The 15,197-nt window shown below is 34.0% G+C and overlaps 2 protein-coding genes across 3 annotated transcripts in view; one reads left to right on the top strand and one right to left on the bottom strand.

The window, feature by feature from the left end:
* The window catches only part of LOC149480290 (serine/threonine-protein phosphatase 2A 56 kDa regulatory subunit gamma isoform-like), a 64,165-nt gene that overhangs the window by 38,050 nt on the left and 10,918 nt on the right, over positions 1-15,197 (top strand). For both annotated transcript variants that reach the window (XM_089706636.1, XM_089706637.1), the window contains 2 exons: positions 10,734-10,933; positions 12,698-12,901. In XM_089706636.1, the coding sequence (XP_089562762.1) occupies positions 10,734-10,933; positions 12,698-12,901 (404 nt within the window). The remainder of the gene's footprint in view (positions 1-10,733; positions 10,934-12,697; positions 12,902-15,197) is intronic.
* The window catches only part of spas (spastin), an 89,384-nt gene continuing 79,311 nt past the window's right edge, over positions 5,125-15,197 (bottom strand). Inside the window, exon 12 of the transcript XR_016317029.1 lies at positions 5,125-5,159. The gene's annotated coding sequence lies outside the window, so the exon portion shown is untranslated. The remainder of the gene's footprint in view (positions 5,160-15,197) is intronic.

Below are 15,197 nucleotides of genomic sequence, written 5' to 3'. Positions count from 1 at the left end.
TGTTTACCTCTAAGACTATGCGAAATCTGTCTGCAGTAAGAGGGGCCTCTCGCTATTCGTCCGTTTCCAGAGACCGAATAGTTTCAATTCTTAATCTTTCATTAAACAAACTTAATAATCGTTTTTGTCTCAATTAATTGTAATATTCGCGTCCCTACTCTAGTCATTGCTTATGCTCATGTTCATCTTCAAGAGATCGAATAATATTATGGTGCACCCTATCATTTGTCAAACGGTCTTCATATTGAGTAAAAGTTTCAGATTCTCGAGATAAAATGTGACGGCCGTGATCAGCTGTGAGACGTTATACCCTCTCAGTGAAGGTTTCGGTCTCACGGGATAGTACATGCCGTTCGCGGTCAGCTGTGAGCCGCAATTCTCGTTGTGAAGCGGTTTCAGGTTCTCGGCATAACACGTGTTGTTTTCGGCCTAGAGTATACCTCTAACGATTCTTGAGAACTCTTATTTCTCATTTTCTTAGCTTTGCTCGAATTTCGAGATAAAGATTTTTTAGGTGGCACTGATGCATGAAAATAAAAATTGAGTTAAAACGGACTGAGAGTGTTATAGACAAATATAATCAGAAAGCTTCGAACTCCTAAGCTATCGGAAGTTACACGTGTTATTGTGAGTCAACCATAAAAGATAGACATTTATGATGTCGGGAGATATTTTTTATATAATAAGGAGAACATTTCTTTCTGAATACATGATTTCTGTGTAGCTTTAACCATTAAGGTTGCACACGCGACGAAAGCTTAAAAATGGAGTTACTGCTCTGCTCAGGAATATGAAAAATAATTGTACCAAGTTTCGTTTAAATCCGTCGAGTAGTTTTTGTTTCTATACCGGTTATACGGACAAAAATTTTACTGTTTGCTTCTTTGGCATCAGTGTCGATCCCTAATCACCCCGTGATAGTTATTTAGGAAATATATTTCATGTACAGATTTAATATACCTAAGTATAAATAATATATTTAGATTCCAATTTCCATGTAACGTTAAATTCGACTATACAATAACTAACAGACAACGCAGGTTACTCTCGTTTCCGTAAGTTGAGGCGGCTACATATTCGGTCCTCATAACATCACTTTTAGTGAACGAAACGACAGCGCGGTTTAATTCGATGCCAACACCATCAGAAAAAAGGAAATATTTTTAATTGTGAAAAAATATTATGATTTACACTATTTTAATATAAAATATATGGCTGTGAGTGTGTAAAAATAAATCCAGCTAGTTTCACATCACACTTATGTTTATAATTAGCTATACGACATGAAAATATACATATTAATTACCAAGCAATAATCATACAGGTAAATACTGAACAAAAGTATTAACAGTCAAAGTTTATTTTTACTAACATTTAACAACACCCATGTAAATGATGAAGAAATGATAATTATCAACGAACTAACCTTTTCTATAATACTTAACACAGCACATTTTTTAAATTATCTTGCTCAACTCTGCTCAAAAATTTGAGGGTTTTGTTGGAACTGTAATGTGTCAAAACTATGATATATCTAAACTACGATACAACTTGCATGCGGAAATGCTCATAACAATCAGTGAATTTAAAGAATAACTAACAACAACTATTCAATTTTATTGAGCTGATGAATATCTTTTGCCTGGAAGAGATCACCGCCGCCTAATAAATATACTGTGTTTTCTTATAAAATCGTAACATAATTTCTTTTATCTACTAAATTTTAATAAATAAGTTCTTTTTGTTATTTTTATCTAAAAAAATGATCTTGAGCTTATATTAGGCAAAAGTATACATTAACTTTTTATAATTTCAGGACCGCACCTTAAATGGGGTGCTCGGAAAATATGCCTACGGATTATTAATAGAGAAATGATACCTACACAACAAAGTTATGTTGGTTCCATTTTATTTATAAAATATAATGAAAATGGGCAAATATAAAACATATTATGTAAAATGATTAAAAAGAAATAAATGAAGCAACTACGATTCAAAGAAAACATCTTTTTCAGTGTGAAAATGCTCTAAGCAATCCTGGATGATGAGTAGGTATAATATCATGTACTCTCATCCCAGTACGGTCGGTACCTCGATAGCCATAACGATAAATATTATAATCAGATAACAGCAAAGTCAAAATAAAAATCATAACTTGTACAGTTGTGAGTGCAAAATTTATGTTTCATTTGGCAATAACATTTTTTTCGGTACTAAAACGTAGTAGTTTGATATGTGGTTGGCTGCCCCTCCTCTCCTTCCTGAAAAATATCCTCCAAAATTACCCGAGATACTTCCAATGATTGAACCATACGTTGGACATTAACTTCAGTCAAAAATTGACGAAGCGGATGATTACTAATTTCCACTTAATCCTTGCTGCCACTATCTTCATCATCAAATCATCAATTTTCAAGTGGTGTTGTAAAATTGTCAGCAGAAATAGTCTTCCAAAGGCGATATAATTTTATGAACATTGAATCTGTAAATAAAAAATCAAACGTTAATAATTGTAAATCAATAAAAAAAGCTACTTACAAATAAAATTTTATCAACAAACTACTGTTCCCAACGCACCTCAAAATCTTGTAAAAGTCAAAAAGAATTCATCATTTTATTATTTCATTCTAAAAGTGTAATATAAAACCATTATAAAACCAATAAAAAACATGAATTGCTATCATTATAAAAAAAAATACCTATAAAAGTAACAACTTTTGTGGGAACGCATGGTGAAAATTCACAAAACACGAAGATTGAATTTGATATTTTTGGTTTTATGACATTTATTTTAATTTTATTTATTTATTTATTTATTTATTCAAATGCTTTATAAATATAAATTTATAAATAATAAATTTATAAAGAATAGAAACATTCGATCACGAAATTATGTGGGTTCGAGTCCCGCCTCGTGATCGAATTTTTTCTATTCTTTATAAATTTATAAAACACGAAGATTAAAAATGTAACCAATGAACACAATCAATATTAGATTAATTGTAATGGTGTCTAGTTTGACTTAAAATAATAAACATCTACCCTCACTTTTAAAAATGTAGTATATTCACACGAAATATAAGCGCACCTTATAGGGAAGGGAAGATATGGGTTAAAGAGTTAAATAAATAACATGATTATATTTAAATTATTAATTTTCAACAGTTGTTCAGTAGTGATAACATGTAAATTGATTTGATTTTTACGAAATCTCATAGATGGCGCTGTTTCAAATTTGTCTTTATACTACTAAATTCATTAAACTGTTTCTCTGCCCAAATTACGTAAATGACATAGTTTTTATTTTGTAAAGCTAGATAATAGCATGGCTTACTCGAAACCAACATTTAAACATGAGTCTTTAGATTGCACGCTGTCGTAGTACACGGAATATGTAAGAAAAATAAAGGTTCACAGCTCCTCCCGCGAAGGTGATATCATGATAATATGTTTAAACTATCCTCACCCGACCTCTTAGGAATATTCATGCAAAATTTGAAGTAAATCTATGCAGTACTTTCTGAGATTAGCCCGGAAATACATACAGACAAACAGACAAACAGACAAACCGACAAACAGACAAAAATTCTAAAAACTATATTTTTGGCTTCTATATCGATTATAGATCATGGATCAAGTATTCTTTTAAAAAAATATTCAATGTACAGTTTTGACTTTCCTACGATTTTATTATATGTATAGATTATTCATTACAAATAATCAAAATAAAATAGCCAGAACAAAGTTAGGCCCTGGTAGGGTAGGTAGGCAGGTACAGCAATGTGAGACGAACACTGGCTTATTTATACCAATAATAATGTATTATAAACATTAAATTAAGTTTACAACAAAAATACATAATATTAGCTAATGTGAAAACGAATCAACCAATCATCCCACAACAATGAAATGAGCACACAAATATTCATCCAAATCGGTTCATGTGATTAGGAGGAGTGACTGCAGCGCCATCTTCCGGGCCCAATTGTGTTTCCAGATCACCCAGGAACTCAATTTAATATACTTACACAAAATTTTTCGAAATGAAAACTCACATTACTATGTAAATATGAATATAAACCTGTTTTAGTACTAAGCAATTTCCCGCACAGGTGTAGTAAGTATAAATGAAATAAATATCAACATCAAATTCTTTATACAACATACTTATCTACAACCTACTAAGAAATGTAATTCTTGAAATTTTTTCGTATTTTTTTAAATATAATACTACTCCAATGAGCTCCTGTTCCATATTACGGCCACCATACTTCCACTAAGTTCACCATGATTTTTTATTTCTTTGCACTTTGTTGCTTTTTGCTAAAAATGGAATCATGCGATAAAACCAGTAGAGCGTTGATAACATACATTTTTGACTGAATAAAGGTACTTACGAAGGAGTGGGTTCACATTGTGAACAATCAGTGGGTTTATTTTCCTTCTGGATTCCGGATTTCTGAAAAGATTATCTATGCTATAAATGAAAAAAATCTTACACATTCGTTATGTACTTAAAACAGGGGTACATATCAAACATTGTCTATAATACAATTATCATCAAATTTAAAATAAAACCAACTTACTTCATTAATTTGTTCCAATTGTAAGCATTATTTTTCCTCCAACCTTTATGTTTCTTCTTCTTATTTTCTTTATTGTCCCCATTTGTCTCATTTTGTCTTATTGTGTTGTCACCCTTTTTTACGATGGCGCGAGCGACACAAGTTCCCCGTGTGACGGCCGTAGCGGGAATGACTCGTGCAGCGATCGGGGTAGGAAGGTACAGGGCGGCTCTCGCTATATTGGCTGGTCGCGCGCTAATTTCAAGTATTTCTTGTTTATTTCAAAACCATCGCATATTTCAAAATTCTAAATCGGTAGACGTATAGGTTGTATGTTTTATAGTTAATATACAAAAAGTCGTAACTTTACGTTTGTTATTTTGAAGATGCCAGAGATTAAAAAAAAATAACAATGAGAACTTTGTATTTTTTTTCTATCGAGAAAATATCATGGAATCATGTTTCTAAAACGGTAGACGTATTGTGTTACTATTGAACTTTCTTGTCAAGAATTTTCATCACGACAACTTTAATAATATAAAAATTACGAAGGTTTAAAAAGGGCCGTAAATGTTAGAAAAATTAATTCATCACCTTAACGTCTGTTAATGTCGCTACAAGTAAGCAAATGGCGAAAAGGCCGCAGAAATATATCGACCCGTTGGCGACCGGCAGCCGCTGTGCCTATATGTTTGTACACCATGGGAATCAATAACTGCTATCTCAATTAATCTTTAAGCATTGGGAACAGTCACGCTCGCTCGGTCAGTAGGGTTAATTCCACACTAAGGATAAATATCTAATGGTATAATGCGAGGTCGTGAATGTTTTTTTACAAGGTGGTCGCTTAGGTACAAATCCTTTAAATAAAAAGCTATTTAAAAAAATACATATTTAAACAGTTTCCAATCATTACATTTGCTCAAACAACACAAACGTTATCGTTTTAGTTCTGTTTCCTGATAAATCAATATAATTTCAACATTACTAATTCCTCTAATCCTTTTGTTATAAGTAGCTATAGAAGCCGTTATTTGTTTCTCATATAATATGTATATAGTGACCAAACTCAGTAAACTTACAACAACAAAAGAACTTTCGTATGCATCAGTGACACGAGGAGCGCAGCCACAAACATCCTCACAGTCACAAAATAAGCCACTAAACCAACTCATGGATGAAAAAATGAATACCATCTTAAAGCTTTTAACCTCGTTTGATGAGAGGCTTAAAAAACTTGAGGAAAGCAATAAAAGAGCTTCCAATCATAAACAATAAAAATGTCGAATACATTAAAAATTATGGCATGGAATGCAAATGGACTGCTAAAACATCAGAATGAACTAACAGCAGTCCTAGACATAGAAAACATTGATGTATGCCTCATCTCAGAGACACACTTCAACAAAGAATCCCACGTAGAAATCAAAGGCTACAAAGTTTATCACGCGCTACATCCCCATAATACATCAAGAGGAGGAAGTGCTGTCATTATAAAGGAGAACATCTACCATTATGAAGTAAATAAATACGAAAAAGAAGAAATACAAGCAGTGGCGGTCAGTGTAAAAACTAAGCATTGTCCTATAACCATTTCATCCATATACTGTCCACCAAGGTATTCCTTGAAAGCAGATCATTACAAAAGCCTTCTACACGATCTTGGAACCAGATTTATATTAGGAGGTGATTTTAATGCTAAAAACGTATACTGGGGTTCAAGACTGACCACAACCAAAGGAAGAGAGTTACTATGTGCTATTAGAGACACGCAATGTAAAACTTTATCAACGGGTAAACCAACCTATTGGCCAACCGACCGACAGAAAAAACCAGACTTAATTGACTTTTTTATTTATAAAAATATATCACAAAATTTTCTCCACATTGAGGAAGGTTATGACATGAGCTCAGACCACTCGCCTATCATACTAACTATAAGTGAGAGCATAATAATGAGGGAAAGTCATCCTACTTTAGTAAATAAATATACTAATTGGGAAAGCTTCAAAAAGGACTTGGAATCTGTGATAGAATTAAAAATTCCTCTAAAATGCGAGGAAGATCTGGAGCATGAAATCAGAAAATTTATTGTTGATATACAGAAAAGCGCTTGGAATAATACACCTACTGTTAGAAAAAGCAAAAGATCCAATAATTATCCGCCAGAAATAATAAATCTTATAGCCAAAAAAAGACAACAAAGACAGATATGGCATCATACGAGATTTCCACATGATAAAACAGTACTTAATAATCTTACTAAAAGACTGAAAAGAACAATTCAAAAGTTTCAAGATGAATCAATGGATATCTTCCTTAGTCATCTAACTAGTGATCGTACAACAGATTACTCCCTTTGGAAAACCACAAAAAGTTCAAAAAAACCAATGACGCATATCCCACCAATCAAAGATGTGAATGGGAGGTGGGCAATCAGCAACGAGCAAAAAGCAGCAAGATTTGCACAACATCTGGAGCAAATTTTCAAACCCAATGAAGAGAATGAACACTTCACTTTAATAGAAGAAACAGCAAATGATGAGCTAGAAATAAGACTAGTCACTCCAAGAGAAGTATCCAGTGAAATTAAACGACTTAGCCGAAAGAAAACACCTGGCTATGATCTCATTACTGGAGAAATCCTTAGAAACCTTCCGCGGAAGGCTATTGTCAAACTAACTACAATCATTAATGCTACCTTTAGGCTTAAGTGTGTGCCTGATGTGTGGAAAATAGCCGAAGTTATAATGATACCAAAACCTGGTAAACCGCCACATGAGACTACTTCATACCGGCCGATCTCTCTGCTGCCGATCATGTCAAAATTATTTGAAAAACTTTTCTTGAAACGGTTAAAACCCATAATCGAGGAAAGAAACTTAATTCCTGAGTACCAATTTGGATTCAGAGAACGCCATTCTACAATAGATCAAGTACATAGGATAACCAATATAATTGAAAAGGCTCTAGAAGAAAGAAAAGTTTGCTCCACGGTATTTTTGGATGTGGCGCAAGCATTTGATAAAGTATGGCACGAAGGGCTTATATACAAACTAAAAAGTATGCTCCCAAAACAGTTTACTGACATCTTAGAGTCTTACTTATCACAACGTATGTTTAGAGTAAGACAAGATGATGCATATTCAGAGCTTAAGCCTATAAAAGCTGGAGTACCGCAAGGAAGTGTCCTGGGTCCTATTCTGTACTTGTTGTACACTTGCGATATTCCTGAGTTACAGAACAACACCATTGCAACATTTGCGGATGACACAGCTATAATGGCTACAGGTGACACTCATGAAGAAGCAGTAGAAAAAGTTCAGACAGCTGTTAATACGATCTTTGACTGGACGAAAAAATGGAGAGTAAAACTCAATGAGTCTAAATCTATTCACATAGACTTCACAAACAAAAAGCCAAATTATCATCCGGTATACATAAATAATCATGTAATACCTTATCAAAATACAGCGAAATACCTGGGTATGACTCTAGACGCAAAGCTTCGCTGGAAGGCTCATGTCAAAAAGAAACGCGAGGAGCTAGAGCTTCGCTATAAGGCTATGTACTGGCTAATTGGCAAGCATTCTACACTTTCAAAGCAAAACAAATTACTCTTGTATAAACAAGTCCTTATGCCTTTGTGGACTTATGGTAGTCAGCTTTGGGGCTGTACCAAACAAAGTAATATCACTATCATACAACGATTCCAAAATAAAGTGCTGAGAGAGATCGTGAATGCTCCCTGGTACATTAGAAATGACGACCTACATCGGGACCTTAAAGTAGATCTCGTCACGGACATAATTAAAAAAAACGCCGAAGCTCACGAACGCAGACTTCACCATCATGTGAACGTCGAGGCTATCCAGCTCCTTGACAACACGGACATAGTGAGAAGACTAAAAAGGACAAAACCTTTTGAGTTAGTTTAGTGAAGTGTCAGTGTAATATAGTGAGTGCTATTCATAAAGAACACATGAACAAAGTGTCTTCGCCTTAAATAGAGACATTAAGAAAAGTGTTAATGGACACATTCTTAGACATACTATACCTAGCAAATTAAGTTAGATTTATATTACTCATTAGCCTATAGTAAAGGGCTAGATCGTAATTTTCAATAATGATACCTTAGGTTCATTATTTTAGGTAAAAAAAAAAAAAAAAAAAAAATATATGTATATGATTCACACAAGGTATAGCATTCACAATCAAACTCCTTATTTTCCTGAATATCATCAATTGTTTCAAAGAAACTCGGAAGCCTAAATGCTCGCAGGGGGCCCGATCGCCTGCTGCGCGAACATTAATAGCCTGTCACATTTATGGCTAAATAAAACACAATGAAAACATTTACTCCAAGCCTTTTAAACAATACGCAACTGAAAATTACTTTTTACTATAGGCTTTTTACTATACTTTTTTGCTACAATCGTATTTCGATTAACTGGCAATGGACGATTTAACCGACGATTTCATATTATTATATGATACTGTTTGAATCTTATTAATTTCGACCCATTTTATTGGGTTTATTGACTTTAAACACGGCACGGGAAAGAATAAGTATAAAATTGTAAGATCGTTGTATTGTATTGTGGAACATCGACTGTTTATTTTAAGTGAAGCTCTGCCGGTTTTTAAACAATGCTAATCAAAATATATGTTAATCTAAGATGACAATATACAAAATACCAGTATGTACTTTCTTTTGGCTATGATAATCGATAACATTATATATTATGGTTAATTGCGTTACAAAAGACGCGTGACACATAGAGTTCTCTTGTGTGATGTAGAAATAGCGTTCCCTCCTTCTTCCCAAAACTAGAATTAATTGGTAATATCTTCATATTACCGACACCATAACCTGACCTTTATACTTTTATTTCTTGAACGCCATCTGGTCTGGCCTATCTATCCCTCTAATTGTTGCTAATTAAATAAGACCGCCCGTGCGTGCCCTGAATTGTGTCTCTGTTCTTATTCGTTAGCTTTTTATTGTAGAAACAACGTGAATTAGACAAATTCTTGATGAAATTGCAGAGGCATAAAAGAAAACACTTTTATTGTAAACTGCATTATTTAATTTTATTTGGTTTAAAACAGGTTGAGTTATCTTTAATGCTAATATAAACACCCTAGCAGTGTTTATGCACAGTTAATGTATGATCGATAACAACCTACGTACTATGGTATATAAGAATTGTTAAATTACAATTTTATTGAAGCCTAATGATAGCAGTATTACATTATGAAATAATATTAGAAGATTACAAAAATATATATCACATTACTTGACAGTAAGTCACAATACAATGTTGTTAACTGCCACTGCAGGGGGTGAGTGTATAAGGGTGCACTCACACACATCAGTCACCGTCACGGCACGTCACCGGACAGGATTAAAAAAAAATATGTATCAATAGTTCTAGTATGACTCTGTTCCCACTCGACAGTCGCCGGCACGAAATCTATCAGTGACGTCCCCGGTCAGGCACGTCAAATAATCTTTCCATACATGTACCATACTTTTATCCCCACTCACCCGGTGCCGTCACGTCTCAGTTCAGTCAGCGTCGTGCTACCGTCAATTGCTACATGTTCTCTAGCGTGACACACGTCTAATCACTGACTAACCTGATGTATGTGTTCAATGATTCAGTCAAACCGGCGACGTGACTGACGGACAACATGACGGTGACTGGTGTTTGTGGATACGTACACAAACCGTCACCGATCAGTCATCGGTGACTTGACGGTGACTGATGTGTGTGAGTGCACCCTAAATGGCATGAAAAGAACTAAAACAACTATTCACGTGAATGGTTGTTTTGCAAGTCTTTCTTATAGCAAACATAAAAACTCAATGTAAATAGGATGTTCATTCTGTTTGTTCGTGAATCATTTAAAGCTGCCGGAACTGATGACGGTTTTTTAGGAAAGACTGTAGGAGAGGTTTGCAGGAAATCAAATCCTTATTTTAAAGCAAACAACAACTGCCTATAGAATACTAGTTAGACAAGTTTATCAATTTTTTGTAAAGTATTAAAACTATATTTTTGTCCAATGCTGACCCTTCATTCATCGTTTAAATACATTTATATACGTATTTACATTTAACATGTATTAGGATAATTCATTTACTCTCCTCTCAACCACCAGACACACCGGCCGCAGAGCGCGAACAGCTATTCGTGCAGAAGCTGCGGCAATGTTGCCTGCTTTTCGACTTCGCGGAGGAGCCGCTGTCGGACCTCAAGTGGAAGGAGGTGAAGAGAGCCGCGCTGCTGGAGATGGTCGAGTATGTGACGTCACAGCGCGGCGTCATCACTGAGGCTATATACCCGGAGGCTGTTAGTATGGTGAGTGTTCAGTAGATTTCGTCTTTAGGTTTAAAATTTTATAAAGGGTTGGTCATAATTTGTTACTCGTTGCTGACGTTTCTTATGATAGCGCTGCTGCGGCTATAGTTAATTAGAATATGATTAAATTCCGTTGATTTTAGAATATCGCTGGATTAGATAAATTTACTTATTTGGTGATATCATCACAGTGAAATCAGTAACAGAAGCGGTTATAATTATGTCTAATCTCAAATAAAAAGTGTACAGTAATTGACCATTATCTTATCTCGTTTAGATTCCAGGAAAGTCAAATAGTCATATCAACAATGACCAATATTATCAAATCCTATGAAAATATGCTACTATTTACTCCTATAAAACTGTCCTCTGTTTATACTTCCAGTCTATAGCTCTCAAATGTTCTCTACGTGGTAATAATTGTTATTCGCAATGTCTAAGGGTTGCCTTTGAACTGTTATTGGACCTATAATATGGAGATGAGGCTGTCGCTGTTCAAAGTTAATTGAATAATGAATGTACCTTTACGTGTATAGAGCTGCTTCTATAACGACATTGTAACTGCCTTTATGCTTGAATATTGTCTTGAGTAGGGTACAGCAAAATATTTGAACACAAACATATATGAATATGCCATAAATTGCAGATATTAACATCGAATATTTTTACAAATCCAATTGCTTTGTGTCTTGGCAAGGTTACAACTTACAACTCGTGATTCCACAGTTTGCGACGATGTACGATAAAAGATCCAAAAATAATCACTTACTATGAGTTATGAGTTCCTAAAAGCCAATACATATTATGTGTTATGCAAAATACAGATTGTCCTTAAATTTTTGAGTAAAACCATACTTCACCATGCAGGATACTAATAAATTTTTAATTGGAAATTTTACTACTTACACGCGTTACTTTTTTATTTCGAGTTAATAAATGCAGTTGTATACTGTCATAGTTACATTTGAACTTAACCCGTTTACGTCGCCAGGTTGTAAAACGATCAAGTGAACTAGAACAAATTGTCGCATTGCGATTAAATACACATTAACCTTCAATAGTGCCTTCATAAAATTGTACAAGTGAAGTACGCTAATGTCAATGTATTTATAATCGTATTTTTTCATCTAATCCCTTATATTCTTGCCAAAACGTAAAACATTTCGAAATTTCTCCATTCTTTGTCAAATATGCTTTGCGAGATCTTGCATGAAACATATTTATAGTACGACTTTTAGCTTCATTTGTGTTATTCTGCAGATGTTTTCTCGGATAATGAATAGCATAAACATAAATGTATACAAAAATGACATTGACATTGACCTAAAAGTAATACGTGTACTGAAACAATGCTACGAATACGTAGCGGATTAGCAAGGTGACACTTGTGGTTAGCAAGGGGATATGTATTATGAAATTATAGTTTTTCATCCACTTATGTTTTGTTAATGTCACGCTTATATTAAGATAACCTTGGAGGAGCAACAATGTTTTCTTGAAAGTAAATTCTAAAAGAAATATTGAAGGAAGAAGAGATTTTGTGCGAGGATATTGTCTATATTTGATTTGACTTATAGTCGACGTTTGGTTCCACGTTTTAAAGTGACTTAAATACACCCGATTTCTTTTAGCTCAGACAATCTTTAGATTATAATATTTTGAACCACTTTATTGATTCTCAGCTCAAGAAACGATCATACCATAAGCTTAATTAGATTCCGTCCTTGTATTTCCACAATAGAACAAGGAAATATTTGTCCGCAGTTCGCCATAAATCTATTCCGGACGTTACCACCATCATCAAACCCGAACGGTGCGGAGTTCGACCCTGAAGAAGACGAGCCCACGCTAGAAGCCGCTTGGCCGCACCTGCAGCTTGTGTACGAGCTGTTCCTCAGGCTCCTGGAGTCGCCGGACTTCCAGCCCAATATAGCCAAGAAGTATATCGATCAGAAGTTTGTGCTACAGGTGAGATTATTGTTGCTTATTAAGTTTGAGACTTAGGGTCGTTAATAATGTAAGATTCCTTCGTAAGATTATTATTGTTTCCTTTTATTTGATTTATCAAGTTTGTTGGAGAGAATATTATCCTTATTATTGATCATAAAGATCGATGCAAAAAAAAACAACAGTGTTTAATTAAAACAGATTTTAGTCCTATTGATTCCCGGTGTGGAAAGTAAAATTTAAAATGCAGAAATCTTCGAATAGATTTTTCTTTCTTTTCAAAATTAATGGAATGTATCATTTAAGTAAATTTTCCATCTGCAGGATGTGGATTCGATAGCTTTAAAATAGTTAGAAAATAAGAGAATAAGGAATTGGTGTTAACGTAATGGCCGAGTGTCATAAATTAATTATTTACCGAATTTCCTTATCATGTGTCTAATATTTTTTGCTGTGTTTTTGTGTCAATTTCCCGGTAATATTATCTATATCTAAAGAAGATTATTTCAAGATAGTGAAGGAAACCGTGTTATTACCAAGAAATGAATACATTACCTAGGGGCTAACTTATTAAGAGATTATACAGATAATTTGAATATAAAAGACCGGATATTAATGGACAGGAAAAACAATGATTGTAAATTTTATTAACCGCTTATATGTAGCGTGGATGTGTTAATTTTTCCTCGTATTTAATACCTTTATGTGTAAGAAATAAGAAACCTTATCGACGTGTACATAAAGTTTGTTTTACAATGATTGTTTTCTCTATAAATACATCTGAGTGTTAAATCATATTAACACTTAAATACCACATAAGTAAATTCGCCATTGTTTTGAATAAATGTAGTATTCCTAAAGATTTTCCATACAAAAGGGTTTCTTTTTCTTATATCCGCTGTGACAAGATAGAAAAATGTTCCTAATTATAGTGAAAATTTTTGTTTTCGCCGGACTTTTTAAATGGTATTATGATATTCAGATTAATTAAAGTTAGATAAGTAGGTACATATAATCGCACTAATTGCAATGAAAACTCTTTTGTTTTTAAAGGTCTCCCGAACACGAAAACAGCTTATTGTTTTATACATGCCCATTTAGTATGTGGGTTATTTTATTCTCAGGTGCATAAAAAATGGAAAAGAAAACAAAGCATTTTTGTTGTTTTTGTTCAGGTACCTACACGTTATTATAATAAGCGACTTCTTATAATAATAGCGTATATTTTGACCTAAATACTACGTAATGAACTCTCTCAAGATCGCGTCGCGTAAAGCATTTCTTATAAGATGCAGTACGAATAGAATATTGTTTATTTAATTTCAAATTAAATGTCTCTTCTGGAGTAATTGTAACTCTATATTTGTGCATTGTTTTTTGAATAGGTGATAATAAAAAGCATTCTCCTCTTTCTTTATAATCTTGAACGTTATCTCTATCAATAAATTAGAATACAAAGTTATTTTAACAAAATAATGAAATACCCATTCTACGGTATCACTTTAACTTTTGCTGCGCTTAAAACACGGCCTTGCCAAACCTTTGAAAGAAAAGCTAATCAAACATACATCAAACTACATGTGAAGCTTAAGCTATAAATAACATAGCTCCCATCCCCTACCCATCCTCTCCTTCCCTATCCTCATTCCCTCCCATCCTCGCCCCTTTTACCTAACTCCTTCCAAATCCCTTTGAGGACAGCAACACATCCACTTCCCAGGGGAGTGGATGCTTATGGGTGGCGTGTATCGCTTAACACCAGGCGACGCGTCTGCTCGTTTGCTATCCTATAGCATAAAAAAAAATTTAATTAACACTGACACTTGAAAGTTGAAATATATCAAGCTTTCTGCTTTCATAAGTCAATTAACGATTCCACCACATTCGCTAGCGATCGATAAATCGATATTCGGTTGGGATTCGGTTAGTCGCTCACGAGACATCGCCCTTGACCGAATCGAATTATTGAACGCATGTCTGTTCAACGATTTATGATTATACGAGAATCTTCCTTTTATTACCTTTGTAAATGTATGTTTATAAAAATGTTATTGAAGAGAGACTTACTTACCTATAAATTTGTATGTCAGCAGTTTTTATAAGTTCTGCTCTGATCAGTTCTGTTCTGATGTCTTATGCGAGTGTTATGTTTCTTTAATTACTAAAATAGAAATTAACTAGCAGTTAATATTCTTTGCAGAAGCAACATGTGGTCAATTGTGGACCAAATGGTGGTTAATTATTGAACACTGCCAAAAAAATACATACAATAAAAAGGTTCAGATTTTACCATCAATAATTATTTAATGTGAATAGT

Source organism: Colias philodice, chromosome 18 (assembly GCF_061535455.1).
Source record: "Colias philodice isolate Cphi_HAF_F1 chromosome 18, ilColPhil1 Martin Lab GWU primary, whole genome shotgun sequence".
In the NCBI taxonomy this organism is placed as follows: Eukaryota; Metazoa; Arthropoda; class Insecta; order Lepidoptera; family Pieridae; genus Colias; species Colias philodice.
This window is presented reverse-complemented; position numbering and strand designations above follow the sequence as displayed.